The sequence below is a fragment of the Melospiza melodia genome, chromosome 20 (genome assembly GCF_035770615.1).
Source record: "Melospiza melodia melodia isolate bMelMel2 chromosome 20, bMelMel2.pri, whole genome shotgun sequence".
NCBI classification, from domain to species: domain Eukaryota; kingdom Metazoa; phylum Chordata; class Aves; order Passeriformes; family Passerellidae; genus Melospiza; species Melospiza melodia.
The window spans coordinates 14730258-14752520 of record NC_086213.1 but is presented as its reverse complement, the minus strand read 5'-3'; the positions used below and the strand labels follow the sequence as shown (position 1 = coordinate 14752520).

Genomic DNA, 22263 nt, shown 5'->3' with positions numbered 1-22263 from the left:
TGGGGTGCTTTACCAAGTTGTTTTGGTTTGTTTTGTTTTGTTTTTTTTTTTCATTAGAATTAGACCTTGATTTAAAATCAAAGTAGGCTTGAAGCCCCTTTGCTTAACTCACTGTTGCACAACGAGCCAGTAAATTGCTGACATTTTAACTTGAACTAAAGCTAGCAGGCCTCCCTACAGCATGGACTCTACTGTGAAAAATATCATCTTAATTGATAGCAACCATTTTGCCAGCTGGGCACTGTAGTTAGGATAGGCTGACTATATGTAATTTTAGCATTTTCATCCAAGTGCTTTTGATGACTGAAAAAAAAAAAAGCTGTTCAAAATATTTAGGAATGCTGTCATCTAACAACCTCATAGCTGCAGCGTAACATCAAGCACTCAGGGCCTTTAAGCTTTCTTTGATTGCAATTAAGGTTCATTTTAGCTTTTTCTTTTTCCTTTTTTTTTTTTAAGCCAGTGTGCCATCTTCTCTAATCTGTACATAAAGTTTGCTAGCCAATTTTAAAGAAAAGGCATTTAAAGAACATTAAAAAGTAAGTGATCATGTAGCATTTTAAGTATTTTCTTCTGAAAAGAGTTTGGCTTCTATAGATTGCTAATCTGTAGTAATTAACATGTTTATTTTTCTTAAATCTATAGCTGAAAGTATCCCTCTCCATTTTAGTACTATCAGAGTACTGAAATGAAAAGCCAAAGCCAATTTTGTGGCTTTTATGGCCAGAATTCTGGCAAAGTAAGCGTATCCAACATTTCCTTTAAAAAAGTATAACCAAAAAAAACCTGGGCTTTATTGGTGGGTTTTCGATTTCTATATTTTTTTCCTCTAAATTGATGCATTTTCCATAAGCCCACGCAGTATTTTAAGCCAGAGAGAAGAAAGAAACCAGCCCTTTTGTTTAAGTGGGTAATGGGACAAGTGATGTTACCAAGTTTCTTGCTGCTGATGGCTTTAAGCTTTCAAAGATTGAATAAATGATAACAATGTACCTACTAGGTTCCTCCTGAGAATACAGGTACCTCCCGGAGAGCACCTTCCCCCACAGTTCATCTCCATTCCGGGTCTCCTCCGTCACCTGTGCTGGGCTCTGGGAGCCCCGGCAGAGGCAGGGATATGGCCTCGAAAAAGAAAAAGGGGCTGCTTTCCAAAGGCAAGAAACTGCTGAAAAGGCTTGGTGCAGTGAAATGAGTCATGTGCTCCTGGACAACTTGTAAAGCTTCCAGTCTGTGTACTTTTTTTTTTTTTTAAAGTCAAAACTAGGGCTTTCATGACTATGCAGTACTTTACCAGACCGTTGCATTTTTAACTCTGACATCAACAGAGTCATGCCAATTGCTTAATCAAAACAGCAAGGAAAAAAGGGAAATGCATTTGTTGTTGCAAAAACATTTTTTAAAAAGTTAAAAAAAAAAAAAAAAAAAAAAAAAAAAAGGTTATGGGCTTAAGACCAGAAGAACATGGTTTTATTTGAAGTCATCTCAACACCTGCAACTCCACTGGAAAAATCTCAGCCTTTATTCTCCTTTAACCATGAGTGGGGGGAGAAAACTCATTCACTGATTGCTAGTTCAGAGAGATCACCCCACTGGATCCACTCATTAACAAAAATGGTCTTGAAACTCCTAGTTGAATCAGCCTTGATGTTTTGCCTTATTACTGCACAATGATTTGTACTGTCTAATAAATATGCAGCGTATACTTTGTATGTACTGTGTATGCAGCTGTGTCCATCCTCCCTCCACCAGTAGCTCCAGGTGAACACTGGTACTGCCCCAGCCCTGTCTGATGGACTCCTGGCAGTGTGCAAGTGCTGTGCTAAACCCTCCTCAGTTTTGGTCCCCCAGTAAAAACCACACCCTGTACTGGTTTGCCATTCTCACTCCAGGGGAACCAGGCAGTGCAAGTTACTCAGAACCTCACCCCATTTCAATCTCCAGTTCTGGGGTTCCTGGTTCCCTGTTCTAAGCTATGGGAAAAAACCAACTGCACACCAAAAGCCCTTTAGTCCCTGTTTTTTTCTGTGGAGGTTCAGTCCTAGGTTAAAAGGCATTTTCATTCTGCTGCTGTCAGATTGAGGCAAGTCCATCTGCAGTGAAAGGACAAAGTGTTCCAGCCACAGCCCCACGAGGCTGCACCAGGCTCTATCAACCCCAACTGCAACATTGGCATATCACAAAAACCAATCCTCCACACTGATGGCAGTCATTGGCTGTTACTATTTTGTAATTCTTGTCCATTTGTAAATTGTTTTTACTGTTTATACATACTTTTCAGACTGCCTTTCTTTTTGTAATTTACGGAAGGTTTATAAATGAATGATCAAAGCTTCCCCATTGTGTCTTCAGATAACAATGTAAATTACTGTAAAATACTGTGTGCTAGATTATAAGATTTAATTAAAGAAAATAACTGGCCTACATTTGTGGTAAAGTACCGTGTGGGTGTGTGCATGTGTACAATCGTTGTGTATAATATTTTATATAAATAAATAATTTGATATTTTGTAGAGTGCAGTATGTTTCATAAATCCCCTGTGTCAGCTGCTGCCTTCCTGTGTCAGCCTTTTTTCAGAACTGCCCATGGCCACTGAAGTTCACTGCAGAATAAAGAAAAGCTCCTCCATCTGCAAGGGCTTCCCAGAGGTAAAAAATGGTTGCAAAGTTACTCCAGCAATTGTCCCATCTGTGCCCAAAGCCCAGTGCTGAAGCACAAAATACAGAACAGGCTCAAACGGGCAAGGATTACAGCAACAACTTTATTTAAATCTCACAAAGAAAAGCAACAAGGTTCACAACAAGGTGGTTAAGAAAACCAGCACTAATCTGAATTTCTCCACGTGCAGTAGTTTGCTACTGCAAAAATCTGAAATCAACCTCCATGCCCCCACCTGCTGTTAGTTTCAAAAATGGGCTGCAGAACAGTGACCAATGAAAACCTCAGACATGAACAAACCAGGGCTGCTTCCCAGTGCTTGGAACTACAAAGCCAAAAACCCCAAGCGTGCCAGTGCACTGATGTTCCTTGATGGAAATGCATTTCTCAGTTAAGGAGCAGTGCTGAACAGGAGCAGCCCAGCAGTTTAGCTGTCTCCAGCTCTCTGCTCCCGCCAGGCAGTGACCATGAAGTTGCAGCCCAAGCAGAAGCAGGGCCCAGGACAGTCCCTGTCCCCAGAGCTGCTCCAGCAGCACAGGCAGCCCAAGCCCTCCCTGCTGTGGAGAGGCTCTGCAGAGCTGAGCCCTCAGCGTGGAGCTGCACACAGCACTGCCCCTCACAGCTGGCAAAGCCCTCACTGGCCCCTGGCAGCACCAGAGCTTGGGGCTGCTCTGCAAATCCCTCACAACCACAGCTGCTCAAACCCTGCCAAGGTCCTGCATCGCTGTGCAGCCTGCAGACAAAGCCTTGGTAACCAAGAGCACCTGGTCACCTCCTCCTAAGGTATGAAACAGCTCAGGAGACAAAGCTGGCCCTCATCTTAACCAAGAAAAACAAGGAATCAACAATATTGAAGCCTTTTGAAAAGTAGAAGGGTAAATACCAGCTGGAAGAGTTGGGATTCTGGTCTGCATAACTCTCTATCTCCCATGCAAGAAGTAATTCTGTGTAAGACTTATCAAAATGTAAATAAGAACAACCAATAAACTTTTGGAAAGAACTTTAGAAAATAAGTATCAAATATCATAAAAATTTGTGTAGTTATTCTAGCAAGCAGACACCTGTTCAAAATGCAAATCTCAAGCTTTTCCTTGGTACAATGAAAATAAAATAATTTCCACAACTGCACATATCCTGTGCATGTCTCTTATGAAAAACCAAAACTAAACCAAAAGCCCAGACAATTGTACATTCCCTAGAGAGGAACTGCTCTCTTCTGTTTGGCTGGTAGCTGAGCTTCAAAGGTAGTACAGTCTGTCTGAAAGCGTCATGCTTGGCTCTCTGTGAATACTCTGACCCACAAGGAAAGCCAATTTGTGAGCGTACTGGCAAGGAGCAGGCACTCTGATAATACCCTGCAGAAAGGGGCAAAAAGAAAATGAAGGTAATTATTTCCAGGTAATTTAAATAAGCATGCAGTCGCTGCAACAAAGACCTCTGAAATCTGCATACTTGTAAAATTTGTATTGCCTGTTGTTTATGCTGATTTGTGAAAATAACTTTAAATACCCCCAACTTCCCAACTGCAGTGCCCTCCTGCCACCTCATACACGGGTTTACATTCAGTGCTGGGCCTTGCAGAAGGTGAGACATGTCATATCTGGTATTTGTGGCTGCTGAAGTGCCACAGCTGAAGCAAGGCTGGGTGTGCACAGAGGCCTCAAGGCAATGCAGCAGCACAGCTCCACCTCCATGAAGGAGCAGATACTTGTGCAGGTAAGAAATGGTTTCAGTGTTGCATGCAGGCTGTCCCTGCAGGAGCACTCACCGACCAGTTGTAGTACATGTGGCACAGCTTGTAGGTGAGGCGCTGCACGTGGTCGGGTTTCAGCTGGCTGGTGTCGTAGATCACGTTGTAGTGGGTGGGGGCCACGCAGCCGTTCTTCACCGTCTGGCTCACCACGAAGAAATCATACCTGCCCCAGGGAACACCCCCCCAGCCTGTTACTGACAGGGCTGTGTGCCTGGGAAAATGCCAGTCCCCATGTTATCTGTCCTGGTTTCTTCACTTCATGCTCATTGAGTGCACCCCAGAAGGATGCCTAGGCTGTGGCCACAAACGCTTCCTCTGTGTCTGAAAGGCCAGGAGGCCTGGAGGAACGTGAATAACATTATATGGAGCAGGTCTTGAGGCCATAACAACCTCAACTATTTGTTCAATCCCATTTTCCTCCTGATAACCATCCTGCACGTGCCCTTAGCTTACACTGCTCATTTTCTGCAGTCCCTGAGCCACACAAGTGTGGGAAGTATTTTTACACCTGATCCTACAGTCCCTGTACTGTTGGATCTATCTCCTTTCTGCCCAGGCTGCTGGCAGCAGCAGGAAGTCCTGCCTCTGCAGGAACTCACCACTCTGGTCTGGTCACCACTGTATCAACAACAGTCCCTGGGGGTGGGTTTTTGAGTCCTCCCCCAATCTCTGCAAAGAACCTGGCACCCACTCGTTTCTTCACCACAATCACAGTGAGTCTTGGGCTAAAAGAAAGGAAAAAGGAAAAAAAAACCAATACTCTCCTAGAAAACTGCACTAGGACTATTTCAGGAGCAGATTCTTTGGAGTTCCAGGGCATTAATTCACATGTAAGTCTTTACTGATTCAGATCAAGTAAGACATTGTTCACAACTTTAGATACACAGTCTTCATCCATAGCCTCGTTTTGTATCCCAGTGTTTATTCCTCTGGCAGTGTAAAGAAAAGGGTTGGTAGAAACTGATTTACCTGTAGTCAGTACCAATACTCTTCAAGCAATCCAGAAATTGAGGCACTTCATAATTAACCAAAGTATTGAGTTGTCCATCTCCAACGCCATCACGATACACAAAAATACGAGAGGGCAAAGACTTATTCCACTTAGACCAGTTCCTCAGAGCACCTTAAAAAAACAAGAGTAATAGCCATTAGTTGTAATGGCAATTCATTCCAAAACAGAAATAGATTTTTATTCCTAGAAAACCAGCAAGTCGTAGAAGTAAGGTCCTTAATCCTTCAGTAACCTGAAATGGGTCAGCATCATGCTACACAAACATACCTGCAAGGAAGAGCTCTGGTTTGCCTGTGCACCCACAAACAGAAAGGACCCAAGGATACACCTGCTCTGCTGGCCTCCTCATAGCAGGAGCTGCCCCCCTTGAAATCAGGCTCCCTTAAAGCATTCTTGGAAGTGCACTGCTCAGTAGTTTTTAATTATTGCAAAGGAATCTGGGAATCAGTGAAAGATTTACACAAGATGCTATTCATTTTCAGCAGTATTTATAAGGGAATGTTAAATCTGTTGTTATCCAAGTGCAGGCTGGTAAAGCCTCCTCTCAGGCCAGCAGGAGAGGAGGGTTTTGAGAAGTTGAATTGTCAGTTCTTAGATCTGGCTCTACAAGAGCAGAACTCCTTCCCTTTCCTTCCCTTACTTTGCAAGCAGGTTTTGATTCCATCCACAAGTTCTTGCCCACGACTTTGAACAACGCAGCGGGAGAACCACCTGTGAAGAACAAAATGACAGAGACCTTCAAAGCATTTCCCAGGCTTACTGCAATGAAGTTATTTTTAAAATGCCCATGACCACTTAGTCTTTACAGATGTTGTGGGTCAATGCAGCCAAGGAAGAGGTGGGGTTCTATGAGAATATTTCCCCTAAATAAAAACACGGTAAAAGTGCCATAGCGTAACTTAAAACTCTTCTCAACCAAGAAGAGAAGTCAACACAAATGGGGAAGACCCTGTCACCCTGATGCTCTCTATTCATCCCAGCCATGTCTCCACCTTCTCTCAAGCAATGTGGGACAAGGCCACTCCTTCAAGGGATGCAGTGGGAAAAATTCACAATATATTTCACATTAACCATTACAGCAAACCAATTCCGTATTTTGCTGATGGACCACCCCACTGAAGCTGTTTATCAGCCAAAGGAAAGGTTTTTACCTGTGGCAGCCTGCTCTTACCGTGTGACTGACTGATTGAGGCTGGCCACGAAGCCCGCGATGGACTGCTTCCCAGAGACGGTGTCATGGTAACAATCGATGCCCACAATCATCACCTGCTTCAGCTGCAAGGCAACCACACACAGCACGGACCTGCTGTACTGGCCTGGCTTTTGAAATAAAGCCTCATAAAGAGCAGTTACCATTCATAAGAAAATACTTACAGGGATCTCAACACTCCAGAGCTCTCCACCCATTTTACAGTTCATTTGCAAGGCAATTTTTGTTGCTACCGTCATGATAGTCTGCGGTTTACTCAAAGTGCGAGCCAGCACACACTGGCTGGGGATGGGGCAGTCTGTGCACAGGTACTTCTTGATGGCATCGTATTTATCCTTTCGGGAGCTGGACAAAATACAAACTACCTTTGAAGGAAAAAGAATCTTTGTAAGAAGCTGCATTCTCAGAGCTATACAGCACTTAAACAGTTCTTTAGTAAAAAGTTCTTAGGCGCAAGAGAAATATTCAGATGTTCACAGTGAAAGAAAGAACTGCAAAGTGTCAGTGTCTGTACTTCAGAACCAAGGCTCTTATCCAGAAGGATATCCATGGTCAGTGGTAGGTTTGCACAGGAGGATGAGCAGTAGTGGATTCTCAGGGGCCCAGAGCTGCAGTTCTGAGAGCAAACCCCACTAAACACCAGTTACAGAGAGAAACAGGATTTGAAATTATGGGTTCAAATACATACTATGTTTATGTCAGGGGTAATCCTTTGCTGTAAAACCCTTAAATATGCTTCTGTTCTGTCATCTACTTCAATCCTGAAAAGAAAGAGAGAAAATGTTTACAGAAAAAGAACAGCTAACAGCTATTGAAACTTCAGCAAAAGCATAAAAGCTCACTACGCATCCATAGTGTATGAAATGTCACATTTACAGCTATTAACAAACTACTTTCACACATCTGAAGATTAAAAGGAATCACCTCCAAACTTAGGCTTCCAAACACAATGAAATTCAAAATTAAAAGCAAGTACAGGTACTCAAGGGAGGATATTTGCAAGGAGAACAGATCACAATCAGAATATATCCTAAGTCAGCAGAAAATACTCCTTAGAGAAGGGTTTGCACAATGACTGTCTGCTGACACTTCTTAGTTTAGGCATATGAAAAGCGCTCAGAAATAAAAGTATGAGTAAGGAAAGTCAATCACAAGAGAAAACAGAACAATCTGCATACTGAAAGCAACTCGGTTTTATTAAAAACCTCCCAGACATCGGCTGTGTGACACACGACACCCTGCCCTCGCTGAACAGCCCCACGTGGTGATGGTTCTCCCTCAGCTCAGTGAGGACACTCACATGCTTGGCCTGTTCATGTGGATGCCCATGGAGGGGGTGACCTTGAAGAGGCTCTGCAGCAGGGTGTTGGCCACGTCGTAGTTGCGGCGGGTGTAGATGAGCAGCCAGCTGTCCATGGGCATGGAGCGGATCAGGGGCACGCCGCGCGTCTCCTTGGTCCAGTCGGCAAACTGAGGGTTGTAGTCGAACTGCAGAGCAAAGAGCTCGTGTTTGTCAACAGCCTCTGACTGAATGCACATCTCCACTGCTCATCCTACCTGTGCTGAGCACACACTGCCTGTGTTCTAGCTACCCAGCTGAAATCCTTAGTGGCTTTTCACAGCAAAGCCTTGGCACCTCTTTAATAGATGGAAACGAATGGGAAACCTCTCTGCTCTCCTGGACTGTGTGCCTGACCAGAAGGACTGTTCTGCAAGGACAGCCCTATTGTGATGGACTGCCTTCAAGGGTTTCTAACCACGGCTCGGGAACAACTTAACCTGCAAATCTCCTGCTCGGACAAAGTATATAACATTTTCACTCTATCCTTCACTTATAAACCAAAAAGTACTATTTCCTTCCTTAAAAACTTGTTTCATCACTGAGACATCCAGAAGATTTTAGAAGCTGATTTTTTATTTACCATGGCTCCTGATTGAAAGATCTTTTCTCCTTGAACAATTCTTCCTGTAAAGGACACTGATTTATTATCAAAGCTTAGACCCCAGTTTCGGAGCTCCTTCTGAACATTGTCATCTCTGTTTAAAAACAAGATATGAATGAAAATCATGAGAAATTTGTTCCTGCTGACTTTTTAAAACTAGTAAGATGTCAGAAGTTTCACTGCGAGAAGTTTGTTGTACACATCTTTCATGACACAGAAACAGAGAGGACATTAGGTGCCATACTTTTGGATGTAGTTCAGAAGCCTGCCCAGCTCGCGCTGCCTCTGCTCAGGCGGCAGCCGTGTGTGGATGGCCAAGTCCTTCATCATGTTGAAATCGTTGCGCATCTTGTCAGTCAGTCCTGCCAACAACAAAGCCTTTTCTGAGTCCCAGTTAAGATGAAGGACTGTAAAAATTGAACCTACTACTCATGCAGATTAGTGCTACATGTCCTGCAGACACAGGAAGTGGTGGCAGCAGTAGGCAAAGTTTTCACTTGCTTCCTGTACATACATCCCCATTGGCATGAAAAAAAATCCTGGATTTCTGCACTAGAGAGGAAACTACACAAGGCATTGCAGCTCTTCAGTTCCGTTTTCAAATCAAAACAAACAGTGCTGAGATGTTCAGGTACTGCTAGTGCAAAACAAATATTTATCTATCTTACAGAATTATCATTAATTTCTAATAAATTGCTCTTTTTCAACAGAAGTTCTATCACCAAAACTCTACAAGTTATCAGAGTTCTGATGTTGAATACCATAGCTTAACACTATGCAACAACAAACCCCCTCAAGCTTTCCAGTCCCATTTAAATATCCAATCTTTTAGCTAAAAATGTGTTCCTAAACTCACATTTATATAAACAAAACAGTTTGCTGAACTCTGCAGAAAGCTGCTGTCAGAATGCCTCTTTCAGTAGGCATTATGGTTTGACAGATGCTTTGATATGGAAAAATGCTATAGTACCTGTTAGGGAGCACAGCTCTGGAATCAGAGCCACAGTTCCTTGTATGTTCCCTCTCTTCCTCTTCATCTGACTGATCAGAACAGGCTGCATCCAATCACTAATTTCTATGTTATATTGCTGTATCAGAAATATAGACTGCATGTTAATTTATTCATAACAAACAAGTTACTCATAGCAAACATTATTATTGCTGAATAATAATGCTCACTTTAGAAAACAAGTATTGTTCCTAAAACAAACCCAAAAGCAACTAGTAACCTTTTTCAATTAGCACATCTCAGAAGAATTGGTTTTGCCAGAAAAGGCAAAGCAGGGAAGCACTATTCTCTCAACTGATGCCATCAGACTACTGATGTGTAAGAGGCAACAGACACAAAGCCTGTGCCTTGCTTGAGGCATTATCATCTGGGGTATCTAACTCAATACTGGGATGCTCCTTCCACTTCAGCAATGGACAAAGTTCTGCCCTACAGAGCAACTGAATTTAAGAAATCCCAAGAATCAAACAAGACTGCCAAGTGAAGTTTCTGAAATTGAGCCTTCCCATACCCGTGTTTCTGCTGAAGCTGGTATGCATGAAGACCTGACAGTTACAGAGGGTGGTCCAGCTGTGGCAGACACATTCAATGCAGAGGCACTCTGGCTTTCCCAACCTCAGTTCTGCACGCTGTGACAATGTATCTGTGTTCCTCCCACATTACCTGTCCCTGCCCCACCTTCCCAAAGCTTCCCTTCTGAGTTTTCCCAAGAGCTCCTTGCTCATCCGTGCTGCCCTCCTGGCTCTTCTGCCTGATCAACCACTCCCTGGGATGAACTACTGCCACCAAACCATGCTGTGCAGGTTAGTTACTGATCTCAGATTGCACAGTGGCCTTTAAACAAAATTCTGTTAAATTAAAATACTATGAATTAGAAACCCATGCATCCTAAGTAAACCTGTAACAATGACTGAACATTCCAAGTTAAAGCATAAAATACACAGTTAAATTTTCATACCTTTTTGTAGTACTCCACAAAGCTCATCTCAGAACCATCTGATTTTCTGAAGGTACTCTTTGGATTGTTATCCCAGTCGATGTCATCAATTCTGTATGTTCTGTTATTGTACCTACATAAACATTTCATCACTTTTTGTTTTAATCTTACCTCAAATAGAAAAGAAATACACTAGGATGACAAAGTTACTGTCAGTACTCATGCAAGTTGGAAGTTTTGCTCCTTTCAGAAGTAATAACTTCAAGTTTTAAACTGTAATAGGCTCTCAATTCTACCACAAGCTAAACTGTAATAAAATAAAAGAAAACCAGTGTGTACTTCCTGCTTTTGCAAATGCTGTCAACCTTGATCTGTTTGCTAGTTTGACAATGACAGCATTTTCTGACTTTCTGATGCTTTACTGCCTACTTCAGGACATGGAGTGGAGCATAAAGAGCTCTCCAAGACAAGAGTCCAAGAAGACTTACTTTGTGAGAACAATTAAACCAATCAGCTCTTTAGCACAGGCATCTCTAAATCTCTCCTCTCCAACCTGGGAGTGAAGGCTGTGCATAGTATCCAGCACTGTCTCCCCACGGAGAACCTTATGGCTCACATCTGCACAGAGCATGATGTTCTCCTCATACTGCAGGATGGAACTTGTGAAGCCCAGCCACACCATCAGCCTGGCAAAAGACAACACACAAAATCTTAGTGTGCTTTAGAGCATCTTTATTCTGACCCCTTATTCCTGCCCACCTTCAAAGACATCAGAGAGCAGTGATGGCACAATGAAGCCATCATCCAAATATAAACAAGCTCTTGAAGGTTAACAAAATCAAAAATATTTTACAGGTAGCTATCTTAAGTCAGCTAAGAAATCCATTTCATGCTGTTAAGTATCTCACAAAGTGTGTAGGCATTCAGGAGACTTTTAGAACAAAAAGTCCAGCAGTTTATCCAGCTGGACACTGCCCAGTTCCTTCCATCAGCCAGGCTGCACAAGTCAGATTGAAGGCAGGGAGTGCAGCACAGCCCCATGATGGGCCCCCAGGCCAACTCAGGCCCACCAACTTGCACAGCAGGCCCAGGGCAGGCAGGAGCACCAGGCACCCTGCAGGGAACAAGGACAGCCCTGGTAGCAGCAACCCCTGCACCCTCTGAAAACCAAGGGGTTCTGCCTAACCTGTGGTTAGGGATGCTGACTGGATCGCTGGGGTTGTAATAATTACGTCCAATCTGCTGCAAATTCAGCATCTTCAAAAGCCTAAAAACAGAAAAATGGATGTCCTTTAGCATTATTACTATTATTATCATCATCATCACATCATGCATGGTCCAATCCCTATGCACAAACTCATTGCTCATCTGGTTATGTAAAATATGAACTTCTCATTACACTCAATTTATAAAGGTCATTGACATTTATTAACAATAATCAGGTGAGAAGTTCAGGTCCAACTCCACCCTTCACCAACCAGCTGAAAGCAGCAGTCCCAACAGGCTATGTCTCAGGTGAACCACGCAGGCCAGGTACCAAGGTTAAGAAGAAAGACTAGAGTCACAAAGGAGGAAATTTCCAGTTCAATGTCCTGCTCTGTAACTTGCTTTAAGAGGCAAACCCACACAAAAAGGAGGGTGGAGTGTTGTAACTGCCTACAACAGCATGAACTGCTTTTACACTAACATGGCCCAGAAATACATACAACTGCACTTCACAGTACTGCCAGATGTGGTTGGCCCCACAATAACGGTAGCCATAAAGGCTTAAAAATTTACTTTTATAATACTTATTTGTTGTAGCCAGTTCCTCAGATTGGAAAAACTTACTTCAGATATTTTTAGAGTAACTTCTTATAAAGACATAACTTGTACAGCAAACCTTCTAAAAATGATGTTGTAAAACTGCAGACAAGTAGGTGAAGTGGGTGGCAACTCATTAGTGAGTGTGACTGTTATCTTCACATCTTCCCCATTTCGAGTCCTACTGAACAGTTCAGTAACCTGAAAAAGTGAAATAAGGTTAACAAAACCAGAGCGAAGGGTGCTGTCTCTGCATTTTGCTCCAGTAATATCAAACTGGACTCAGCCATTTTTATTCCAAGCAATAATTCAAGACTAACTGAAATGTAGATTCAATCTCCCACTAGGACTGTGAACTACAGCCTGCAAGACTCTGCTCATCGGGGTGAAGACAGCTTGGGGGTAGAATGGGGCTCTCCCCAGAGCAGCTGAACTCGAGATGAAGGCAAGGACATCACTTACCCATTACCATGACAGGAAAAGGGCTCAGCTTGAGGGAATGAGCTAACATATTGCCAACTAATATATATTTAATTACTGATTCAGATACTGGGAAGTAAAAAGACAAAGATTAGCACACATAGTGAAAACTTCTTCCCCTCTCCCTTTTCCACATTCAGCTTCACCCCAGACTCCTCTGGCCCCTCTGTGAACAGCACTGGCTACACCCAGTCCCTGCAGTGAAGCAAGGAGTGGCACAAGGCACAGAGGGCAGGGATTACCACCAGTGCATGGGTGTTTTCCCCTTGGTGCTCGTTTCTTCTAAGATTTTTCTTTGCTCTGCAATTTTCCCCTGCTTTTTAAATATACAGAGGTGCCAACATCTTTGCTGATGGGCTCAGCTTTAGCCTGTGATGGGTCCATTCTGAATCTGGCTGGCAATGACTGTGCAACACAGGGCTGACCCTGACCCCTTCCCATAGGAGCCACCCTGACCCCTCCAGCTATCAAAACCTTGCCACATACACCCAACTCATCCACCCTTCCAATTATGTGGGGTGTTAAAATACAGAAGGTATGAAAGACGGAAGTAAAAAGGAAACAAAAGGAGAAGTACCGTCTGTACTATCACTTCTGTGCAGAGGATGATTCTAGAAATTAACCATTAGAACCCAAAGTTTATTACCAAATTTCTCGACACAACAAATTAGCTTATATTGATATATTCAATACACTGCTTGTGGGACATCAATTCTCTAACCTCACCCAGCCAGTGAGAAACAAGAACAAACTGCAAGTCGTGACAGAAAATCAAAGGGCATTGCGGTGTCACACCTTGTTCTCGAGCTTCTTTGGCAGGAACAGTATGGAGCCATCAAAGGCATGGGTCTTGCCGATGGTCTCCTCGTGCTGGAAGAGCAGGGCGGAGCGCAGGCGCCGCGCCTCCATCTCAGGGCTGTAGCCCACGTGGTACTGGTACAGCGCCCACTGCGGGCGCGACGTCAGCCGGAAGTGGTTGGTGGTCAGCTTGATCATTTTTCCTGAAAAACCTGAAATGAGAGCCGGATGGTAACAGTTACAGAATGTTACCACTTCACAGCCATTCAGCAACAGCTGAGGCAGCTCTTTAAGCCATGACAGGCAGACAAACATTAGAGGTCAGTGGTGCTCTGATCTGCTCTAGCCCCGTGAGCTACAGCTCACTGTTACCAGACACTCCTCCGCCCTCTGGAGCTTCCTGTACAGCCTTCAGCTGCCAGCACAATGTCTGCGCTGCTCTTCAGCTACCAGCAACAACTTCTTATCTTTTTCTAATGCACTCTGAAGATTTTTTTACTTGGATCTTTAGAGGAAACTAAGAGCAGAAATAAAGGAAACTCCTCCATTTCAAACTGCTTACCTGTCTAGAATCTAATTTAAACATACCAGTTTTGGATTCCTGAACGTGCACCATGGCTTGCCGAGTGTTTACCCCAAGGTCATGGAAATCTCTGCGACGTCCACCCCTATCTCTTAAAGACATATCCTGGAGTCCTGAGGAAACCTGTAACCCTATTGTTTAAAATTCAAGAATCACAACTAATTAATAAATAACACATATACTATCACATATTAACAAATAAAAATATATAATGCAATTAAATCTTGAAAGGCATTAAGACAAATTTAAGAGTAATCACAAAATGTTAAATTTCAGCTTTTACTATGTAGGAAACATCTTCCAAATCTCAGTAACAAAACTCATTTTCAAAAGCAAAAAAAAAGATTAATACAGTGTAAAGGATGCCTTAGTTCTAAATACAGGCATTCTAAAGGATGCCTGTATTCTCTCCAGGACACATGCTCTTGTGGAGCACACTGGGTTTCCCAGCCCTTCTGACCTTCTGGCCTCCTCTCCTGCAGGGGGGTCTCACAGCCACGCAGGTGCCCATGGCCCCCAGGATCTTCCAGCTGTGCTGGAGGAACATGGAGCTGCTGGAACTGCTGCTGGAGCTGCTGTGGGTGCTGGAGCTGCTGCGGGTGCTGCTGCTGCTGCTGCCGCCGGCCGCGCAGCGGGCCGGGCATGCCCTGCTGCATCTGCCACTGGGGGAACAAACAGCCTCTTCAGCAGAGTGCTCACTGAGGAGAGAGCCCACACACTCCAGCACGAGGGATGCACATCCTAACCCTTTCAGGCACACTTATGTTATGGACATTTAAACCCTTTTGTCCTATACTAAGTAGCAGAGTTACCATTCTATGCTTGAAACTCAAAATTACTGTAGTGTGGAAACTTTTAAAGTTACCAGTCATTTAACTAATAGCTAATGCAAATCCCCTCTTTCCAAGCTCTAACTAAAATTTATGGACTTCTCACTTTCTACAGTCCCTCTGATACCTCAAGTAACTGACTAGTTATTCTGTAAAAATGTCTTTTGTAATTTTAGTGGCTAGTGAATAAGTTACATTAAAAAGTGTTGTGGCTGGAAGAACAGCAACCTTAAGCCACAAGCAATCCCACAATTCAGAGTTTCATGTTACTGGAAACTTAATAAAATGTCTTTAATAAAACAGAGCTGTATTAACTGTACACCCAGCAGAATATATGCATACACACATAAAACACAGAACACATCTGCCCGATATTAAAATCAGAAGTAGGTGAGGTATGAATCTCAAATCCTGGTGAAGAAAGAAGAAAACCAACTCACCGGTGCATCTCCTACTGCAGCAGGAGGAGGTATCTGTCTGGGAGGCCTTCCTCTGGCTCTAGCTCTTCCAGTCATCTTCTAAAACAAGCAACCTACAGCATTAGCGTTCTACCTACTCCTTCCCACCCTTATTCCAATAAATAGTATGAGCAGCACTAGAGCATCTGCCCTGCTTTAATCTCAACTGGCTCAGCAGAACACACCCATCCCTGCCGAACTAGCTGCTCGGGGATCTCCACACTGACAGAGCCATGAGGGGAGCGTGAGCAAGGCCTTCAGTCAGGTTTGCAGGGACGGGCACAGGCCGCCTCAAGGCTGAAGCTGTGAGTCAGCCAGAGCTGCGGCCTCAGCCGAGGTAACCCAGGGCCCTCGGACGTTCCCCCCAGGCTCCCCCGGAGGCTGGGCTCAGGCCGGTTCGTTCCCTAACCCCCGGGCAGAGCTTCTTCTCCAGAGCACGTGCCTGGAGGCGCAGCGGCCTGCTCGGTCCCGCCCGGCCCAGCCCTGCCCATCGCCGGCACTCCCAGCCCCGGCCCGGGCCCGGCCCGCCTTCCCGGCCCGCCTCGCGCAGCCTGTGGGGCCAGAACCCCAGCAGGGCCGCGGCCTTACCTCCGCCTGCCCTCGGGCCGCGCGGGGACACTGCTCCTAGCCGCCCGCAGACAGCCAGCCGCTCTCCCCGAGCCCCCGCACGATTCTGTCCCCGCTGGAGCCGCCGCCGCTGCCGCAGGCCGGGCCTGGGACAGTCCCGGGACAGCGCCGGCCCGGCCGCGCCCTCAGGAACGGGCCCAGCAAGGCACGCGACAGAGGGGCGAGGCGGGAAGGCGCCCGCTGCGCCGATTGGCTGCCGAGCGCTGCCGGAGCGTGACGAAGGGAGCCGAAGGACGGCGCTTGCCCCGCCCTCACGGCGCCGCCCCTTGCAGCCGTGCCCGCGGGGATCCGTCCCGGTTTGGCGGGGATCCGTCCCGGGATGGCGGGGATCCAGCCCGGGATGGCGGGGATCCAGCCCGGGATAGCGGGGATCTAACCCGGGATGGCAGGGATCCGTCCCGGGATGGCGGGGATCCAGCCCGGGATGGCGGAGATCTAACCCGGGATGGCGGGGATCCGACCCGGGATGGCGGGGATCCAGCCCGGGATAGCGGGGATCCAGCCCGGGATAGCGGGGATCTAACCCGGGATGGCGGGGATCCGACCCGGGATGGCGGGGATCCAGCCCGGGATAGCGGGGATCTAACCCGGGATGGCAGGGATCCGTCCCGGGATGGCGGGGATCCAGCCCGGGATGGCGGAGATCTAACCCCGGATAGCGGGGCTCCCCCGGCCCCGGGGCGCTGTCCCCGGCCGTGCCCCGCTGCGGGCGGGCTCCGAGTGTCCTGGGCACGGTGGGCACGGTGAGCGCGGTCCCCACGAGCGGTTCCCCCCTGTCCCGCCGGGGGGAAGGTGCATTTCGGCTCCCCGGAGACGGAGCAGTCCCGGGCAGGAGCAGCGCGGTGCCGCTAGCTGTGATTGACTTCGCCTGTCCCGCCGGGGATAAGGTGAATTTCGGCTCGCCAGGAGATGGAGCAGTCCAACAAGGAATGGAACTCGGCTGTCCCGAGAGAGGAGCCGGGGCTGCGCTCCTGCGGCTCACACACTCCCCAGTTACCTGCCGTCAGCCCTGAGTTTATTTGTGTTGGTAGCATCTACATTTACCAAATAATTGTATTTTGGGAAATTTCAGATCAATCAAATGCCGTACATGAAACGTGTTGATACATTTAAAGTATTTTAAAGTGCTTCCAATTTATGCACGTAACACACGTGTTTAATGCTCTCTATCCCACAGCAATAAAATAAATATCAGTCCTTAGAAATTGTGACTTCTTAAGTGACTAACCCAACTGACATGGAACTATGAAACAATGAAACACAACCCTTACTGTAATATCTATTAAAACACGTTTTTACTTTGACTACATTAAATGGCTTTATTAAATGATAGTTACAAATCAGCATAGGCCGTTCCTCGCTGCCACACAGGTACAGACCCTGTGTGAGTGGAGCTGAGCGTGGTGCAGGCTGTCACCAGCAGTGATGTGACACAGCCTGCTGCAGCACCACGGCTCAAACCCCGTGAGTGACCCTCCTGCCCAGAGGGACATTCAGCAGCCACACAGCGGGGAAAAGCTCCTTTTGCTGAGTACTGAGGCTGACCCAATTGCCGTGCTGGGACAGAGAACCGTAACTTGTATTTTGGGCTTCACAACAGAACCAGAAAACCTTAGCGTTGGGGGGAAGCGGTCTGAAGGGGGAATTCACTCCCCAGCAAGCCTTTCCATGAGCAGCAGGATGTGTAGATGGCACCAGGGCTCACATGCACCATTTCTGTGCATGTGAGAAATGTGTGCCTTTGCTTAAAGATTAAATGGCCGTGGTGTGTTTGGAGACACTGACTTCTGGGGACAGAGAGAACATCCCCTAATAAAGAATGTTCCCTAATGAACACTCACCTTTGTGAAACACAGCTCTGACCTTGTGAGGTCATTTACAGTTTTGGAGGTTCCTGCAGTGAACAAGGCTCCTTTTCCTTGTTCTCTGCTATTCCAGGTAGAAGTGGGTGACACTGTTGACATCAATACTTAAATAACAGGAATATCTCTTTTTGTTCCATTTATATTGTCAGTCTGCCCTCAAAGCCAGTTTTCTTATGCTTACTATGACAGCACAGCAACCCACTCAGGACAGCACAGCAAGCCACTCGGTTCTCCCAGAAGTTAAAAAGCAGAGCTTTCCAACTATGGAAGTGTGGATGTTGCTGCTTAAAGACAGCTGAAGTACTTTTAGCACGTTATTTCCATTATTCACATATAAACTGGATAAACATTTAACAAACTCAATGCATACACTTAGATGGGGCATGTTCAGTGCCTTTAAGAGCAGTGATTACTCCTTGCCATGGGCTCTTCACCCACAGTGGCAACTTTTATTGCTCTGTAGCCTGCAGAACTCTCCAGTGGGTCAGAGGTTTAGAGCTGCAGAAACACAATATGCAGATTTTTTTGGCTCAGCAGTATTTTAAGATAAACAGAATATAAAGATGTTGTCAAAGTCATTTGCGTTATGTAAATCATGAGAAAGCAGAATGTGTGTGTTGGAAAGAGTTATGTTTGTTTATTCATTTAAAATATCTGCCTTAATGGTTTTTTGATGCCAAATTCCTTACATTTCACTGTAGAACTTAATTACCTTCAGAAGGGAGTTGTTAAAATACTTAATCAGGCTGGCTACCTACAGCAACTCCTTATTAAAGTGAAAATAAACATCAACAATAAGCACTGTAATTTTTATACGTGGGCTGTCAGACAGGTAATTAGTGCTTAGTGAAAGGCGGGTTCCAGTTTGGTTCAGTCTTTCAGAGCTGCTTTTTTAAACAATTCCATCCAGTCCAGCCTGGCTGAGCAGTGGCCCTGGAGGGCGGTCACGGTCACAGCGATGTGGAAAGGCTGCAGGTCCATCGTGTCCTCAGCCCAGGCTGCTTCACACAAACACCAAGACAAACAAGGTTTGGGAAAGGGCAACTGCTTGCTCTTCATTCTTGCGTTGCCAAAACCCTCCCAAGCTGGACTTCAAGTCAGAGTGTCACAGATGAATTTTTCCCCCAGCTCTTTGGCGTGGACTGTGCTTTGATGTTTGCTTTACCGTGATGCAATTGTTGTTGTCTCCTGTTGCTACAATGAGCCATTTCCCATCCATGTCATCTCCAAAGGGGAAAGGACTGCATGGAAACACAACAAAGAGCACAGAACAAAGGAAAATCAGGGATTTTTCCAGAGGCCCGTTTGATGTACAAGTATAAACAGGAAAAAGATGCCTGAGGAGGTAGGAGGCAGGAACTGTACCAGCAGACAGCTGCATGGTGAGCAGCACTTTGGGCTCCTGAATGGCAAATAAAGGAGAAACTCCAGTGCACACAGGGAGGAAAACACTTCAGTGCCTTTAGTGGGATGTTGAAGTGTATTAAAATGCCTCACAAGGAAGGCTGAACTCTTACCTTCGTGTGTTTCTTGCAGCACCATGACCAAGTACCAACCAGCTCTTTCTGTTCCAACCCCAGAGAAGGCACCATCTGCAGACAGAAGAATGAACCCCATTATTTGCTGTGCTGAAGCCAGAGGAATCCCTCAGAACAGCACTCAGTAACCAGCATGCATAGCCAGGTTCTCAGGAGCCCAACGTGGTGCACCTGAATCTCATTAAGCATTTGTTAAGAAATTTTCAAATGGGAGTTTCTCAAAATTAAGCATTGGAATTCATGTTGCTGTGATTGGTATTAACCAGTTGTGAGTCTGGACCACAGTGCTTTTACATTCTTCATTAGTTTTTCCTGAAGTGAGAGAGGCACAGTTTAAAGCCTGTGTGGTGTCTGAAATACTGACATGAGCTAACAGCCTTGCTTCTTCCCAGTGCAGGTTCTGAGGGCCACATTTCCTTTCCTGGAGTGGAGCTGGGGACAGAGGAGCCAATGTCCCTGCCCTGGCTGGGTGTGGGGACACTGGCTGTGTTTGCATCCCAAAGCAGAGCAAAAGGCATGTGACAGAAAGGAGAAAAGATTGCCACTGGGGAGATAATACACAGCTGCATAACAAATATCATGGAAGTACTTTCTCTCAAGAAGAGAGAAAATAAAGGTTTCAACTTTGTATTTCTCTGCTACATTAAAAATTCAGATCAGGCCTAGCTGACATTTATTTTGTGTGCAAATCCTGCATGAAGTGAGCAAGAAGTGATTTGGCATAAGTTCTCAATAACAGCTGTATTAGATGGAGAGGTCACAGTACACAGACAGGGACAAGGACTCCAGAAGTTATTACTGTAATTAGATTTGTGAACCATATTCAATAAGTAATATTAACTTCTGTAAGGTGCGTATTCTGTAAGATATCCTTTATTACCTGTATTTTTAACTAGCAAGAGGAGATGGAGAGTTGGTGTATGGAGTATGTTAGAATAGAACAGTGTTTTGATTCAGATATTATACAGTAAAATGGGAGTGTTTCAGGAGGGAGGCTAACAAGAATTCTCAAGTTTAGATAGATTGATTTCAGCTCATTTAGCAACTCAGTTTGATCTAATTGTCTTTTTATTGCTGAGAACATTCCTGAATTATGCAGAGAATTTGGGTTATGTGATTTAGTGTTGGATTAAAAAATGTCACAGCTTAACTTTCTTTAAAAGAGTGTATAACTTTGTTCACAGTCAACGAAGTTCATTATTTTTTTGTTCAAAGCCCAGCTGCAGGCCTGGAGCATTTCTCATAAATATCAGGAAGTACCCGAAGCCACAGTCAGGATTAAAGAGTTGATCTGAACCTTAGATCTCAGCTTTAAAGCTGTAATGTACAGTGAATTTGGTTTCATGGTAAAGGAAATGGTAATTGCTGAAGTATGTTTTCTTAAGTTGCAAAATCATTTTTGAAATGTTTGCATGGAAACCTCTGCCATTGCCGTGCATGAGAATGAGTGGCCTGGTGGCACTGGGGCTGGGCATGGCACAGAGCAGGCTGGTGGCACTGCCAGGGCCGGATGGTGGCACTGCCAGGGCAGGCTGGTGGCACTGGGGCTGGGCATGGCACAGAGCAGGCTGGTGGCACTGCCAGGGCCGGATGGTGGCACTGCCAGGGCAGGCTGGTGGCACTGGGGCTGGGCATGGCACGGGGCAGGCTGGTGGCACTGCCAGGGCAGGCGGGTGCTCAGAGCCACACGAGCAGTGCCTGAGCCAGGGAATCCATGGCACAGTTCAGGCTGGTGGCACTGCCAGGGCACAGCCAGAGCCCTGCCTGAGCCAGGGAATCCTCACTTTGGCATTCCCAGAGCTGCTTCTGGGAGATGGCTCGGGTTCTGACAGGCACACAGCCATGACAAGGGCACGAATCAGGAGGGACACCCGAGTCACAGAAGGCAGAGGGAGCTCCTCAGGGCAGCGGCACAGTGTGAGCAGAAGCCCTTTGCTGCTGCTGAGGTGTGGGCTGTGGGGCTGGGGAGGGTGGGAGAGCTCAGCCCAGCTCAGCTCAGCCCAGCCAGACACGTTCCTGCACGCCCTGTGCACCTGGTTCCTGCCCCAGCCAAACCACACACCCTCTGCTCTGCTGCCATTATTTCAGCTCAGCATTTCACTGCACCAAGGCAATGCTCTTGCATTTAGGAGGAAAATAAAATCCCAGCGCTTGGTGCTCCCTTACCTTTTCCAGAGGAATTTGCCTTTGAGCCTGTAGTCCTTCCACCGTGGCTGAACTGACTCCTGTGCTGCTGCTCTGCTCACCAGGGATGCAGAGACAATTCAGTGCCTGAACAGCCTGCTGTACCCCGAAAACGTGGGGGACTCCTGCAGCAGGTGTGAGGTGGCACTTCCCAGAGCAGCTGCTGACAGGGGCAGGCACAGGGGCTGTCACTGCACCAGCAGAGACCCTGTGTGCTCAGGGCACAGCCCGTGCCATCTCCCTGTGTGCTGAGGGCACAGCCTGTCCCACAGACCCTGTGTGCTCAGGGCACGGCCTGTGCCATCTCCCTGTGTGCTGAGGGCACAGCCCGTGCCAGCTCCTGTGAGGCCACTGGGTTCAGTTCAGGCTCCTGTGAATTAATTCCCTGCTGCAGTGACAACACACCAGAGTGAGCATTTAATGCCTTCCAGACCCACCCTCAGCTCTGTGCCGTTCCAGACTGAGGGATGCTCTCAGATCCTGGCCAGCAGTGTTGGCTTCCTCTGAGGGTTCATTGCTTGCAGAGACTTCACTGCAGTGTGTCCAAGACATTGCAGAGTTCCTGATTTCTCCCTCT

At 46.2% G+C, this 22263-nt stretch overlaps 2 protein-coding genes and 1 long non-coding RNA gene across 16 annotated transcripts in view; 1 reads left to right on the top strand and 2 right to left on the bottom strand.

Annotated features, from left to right (window-relative positions):
* RIMBP2 (RIMS binding protein 2) overlaps positions 1-2512 on the top strand; it is a 74981-nt gene extending 72469 nt beyond the window's left edge. For 13 of the 14 annotated variants that reach the window (XM_063173262.1, XM_063173249.1, XM_063173248.1 and 10 more), the window contains one exon: positions 1001-2512. In XM_063173262.1, the coding sequence (XP_063029332.1) occupies positions 1001-1192 (192 nt within the window). In that variant the 3' untranslated portion in view covers positions 1193-2512. The remainder of the gene's footprint in view (positions 1-1000) is intronic. The other variant, XM_063173251.1, reaches the window with a different exon arrangement.
* A 789-nt stretch (positions 2513-3301) lies between these two features.
* PIWIL1 (piwi like RNA-mediated gene silencing 1) lies at positions 3302-16897 on the bottom strand. The gene is given in 23 exon segments (XM_063173491.1): positions 3302-4011; positions 4425-4572; positions 5009-5134; positions 5379-5532; positions 6062-6132; positions 6593-6696; positions 6796-6996; positions 7320-7392; positions 7932-8119; positions 8554-8668; positions 8819-8936; positions 9545-9662; positions 10542-10653; positions 11009-11206; positions 11707-11787; positions 12403-12524; positions 13599-13813; positions 14190-14315; positions 14645-14840; positions 15455-15532; positions 16092-16185; positions 16223-16349; positions 16750-16897. Coding segments are annotated over 23 exon segments (3030 nt in total). The 3' UTR covers positions 3302-3894.
* A 2035-nt stretch (positions 16898-18932) lies between these two features.
* LOC134427481 (uncharacterized) lies at positions 18933-21956 on the bottom strand. Its single transcript, XR_010030185.1, has 3 exons — positions 21669-21956; positions 19482-19556; positions 18933-19205 (listed from the first exon to the last, which is right to left on the bottom strand). It is a non-coding gene; the product is annotated as an uncharacterized LOC134427481 (long non-coding RNA).
* Positions 21957-22263: the final 307 nt, after the last annotated feature.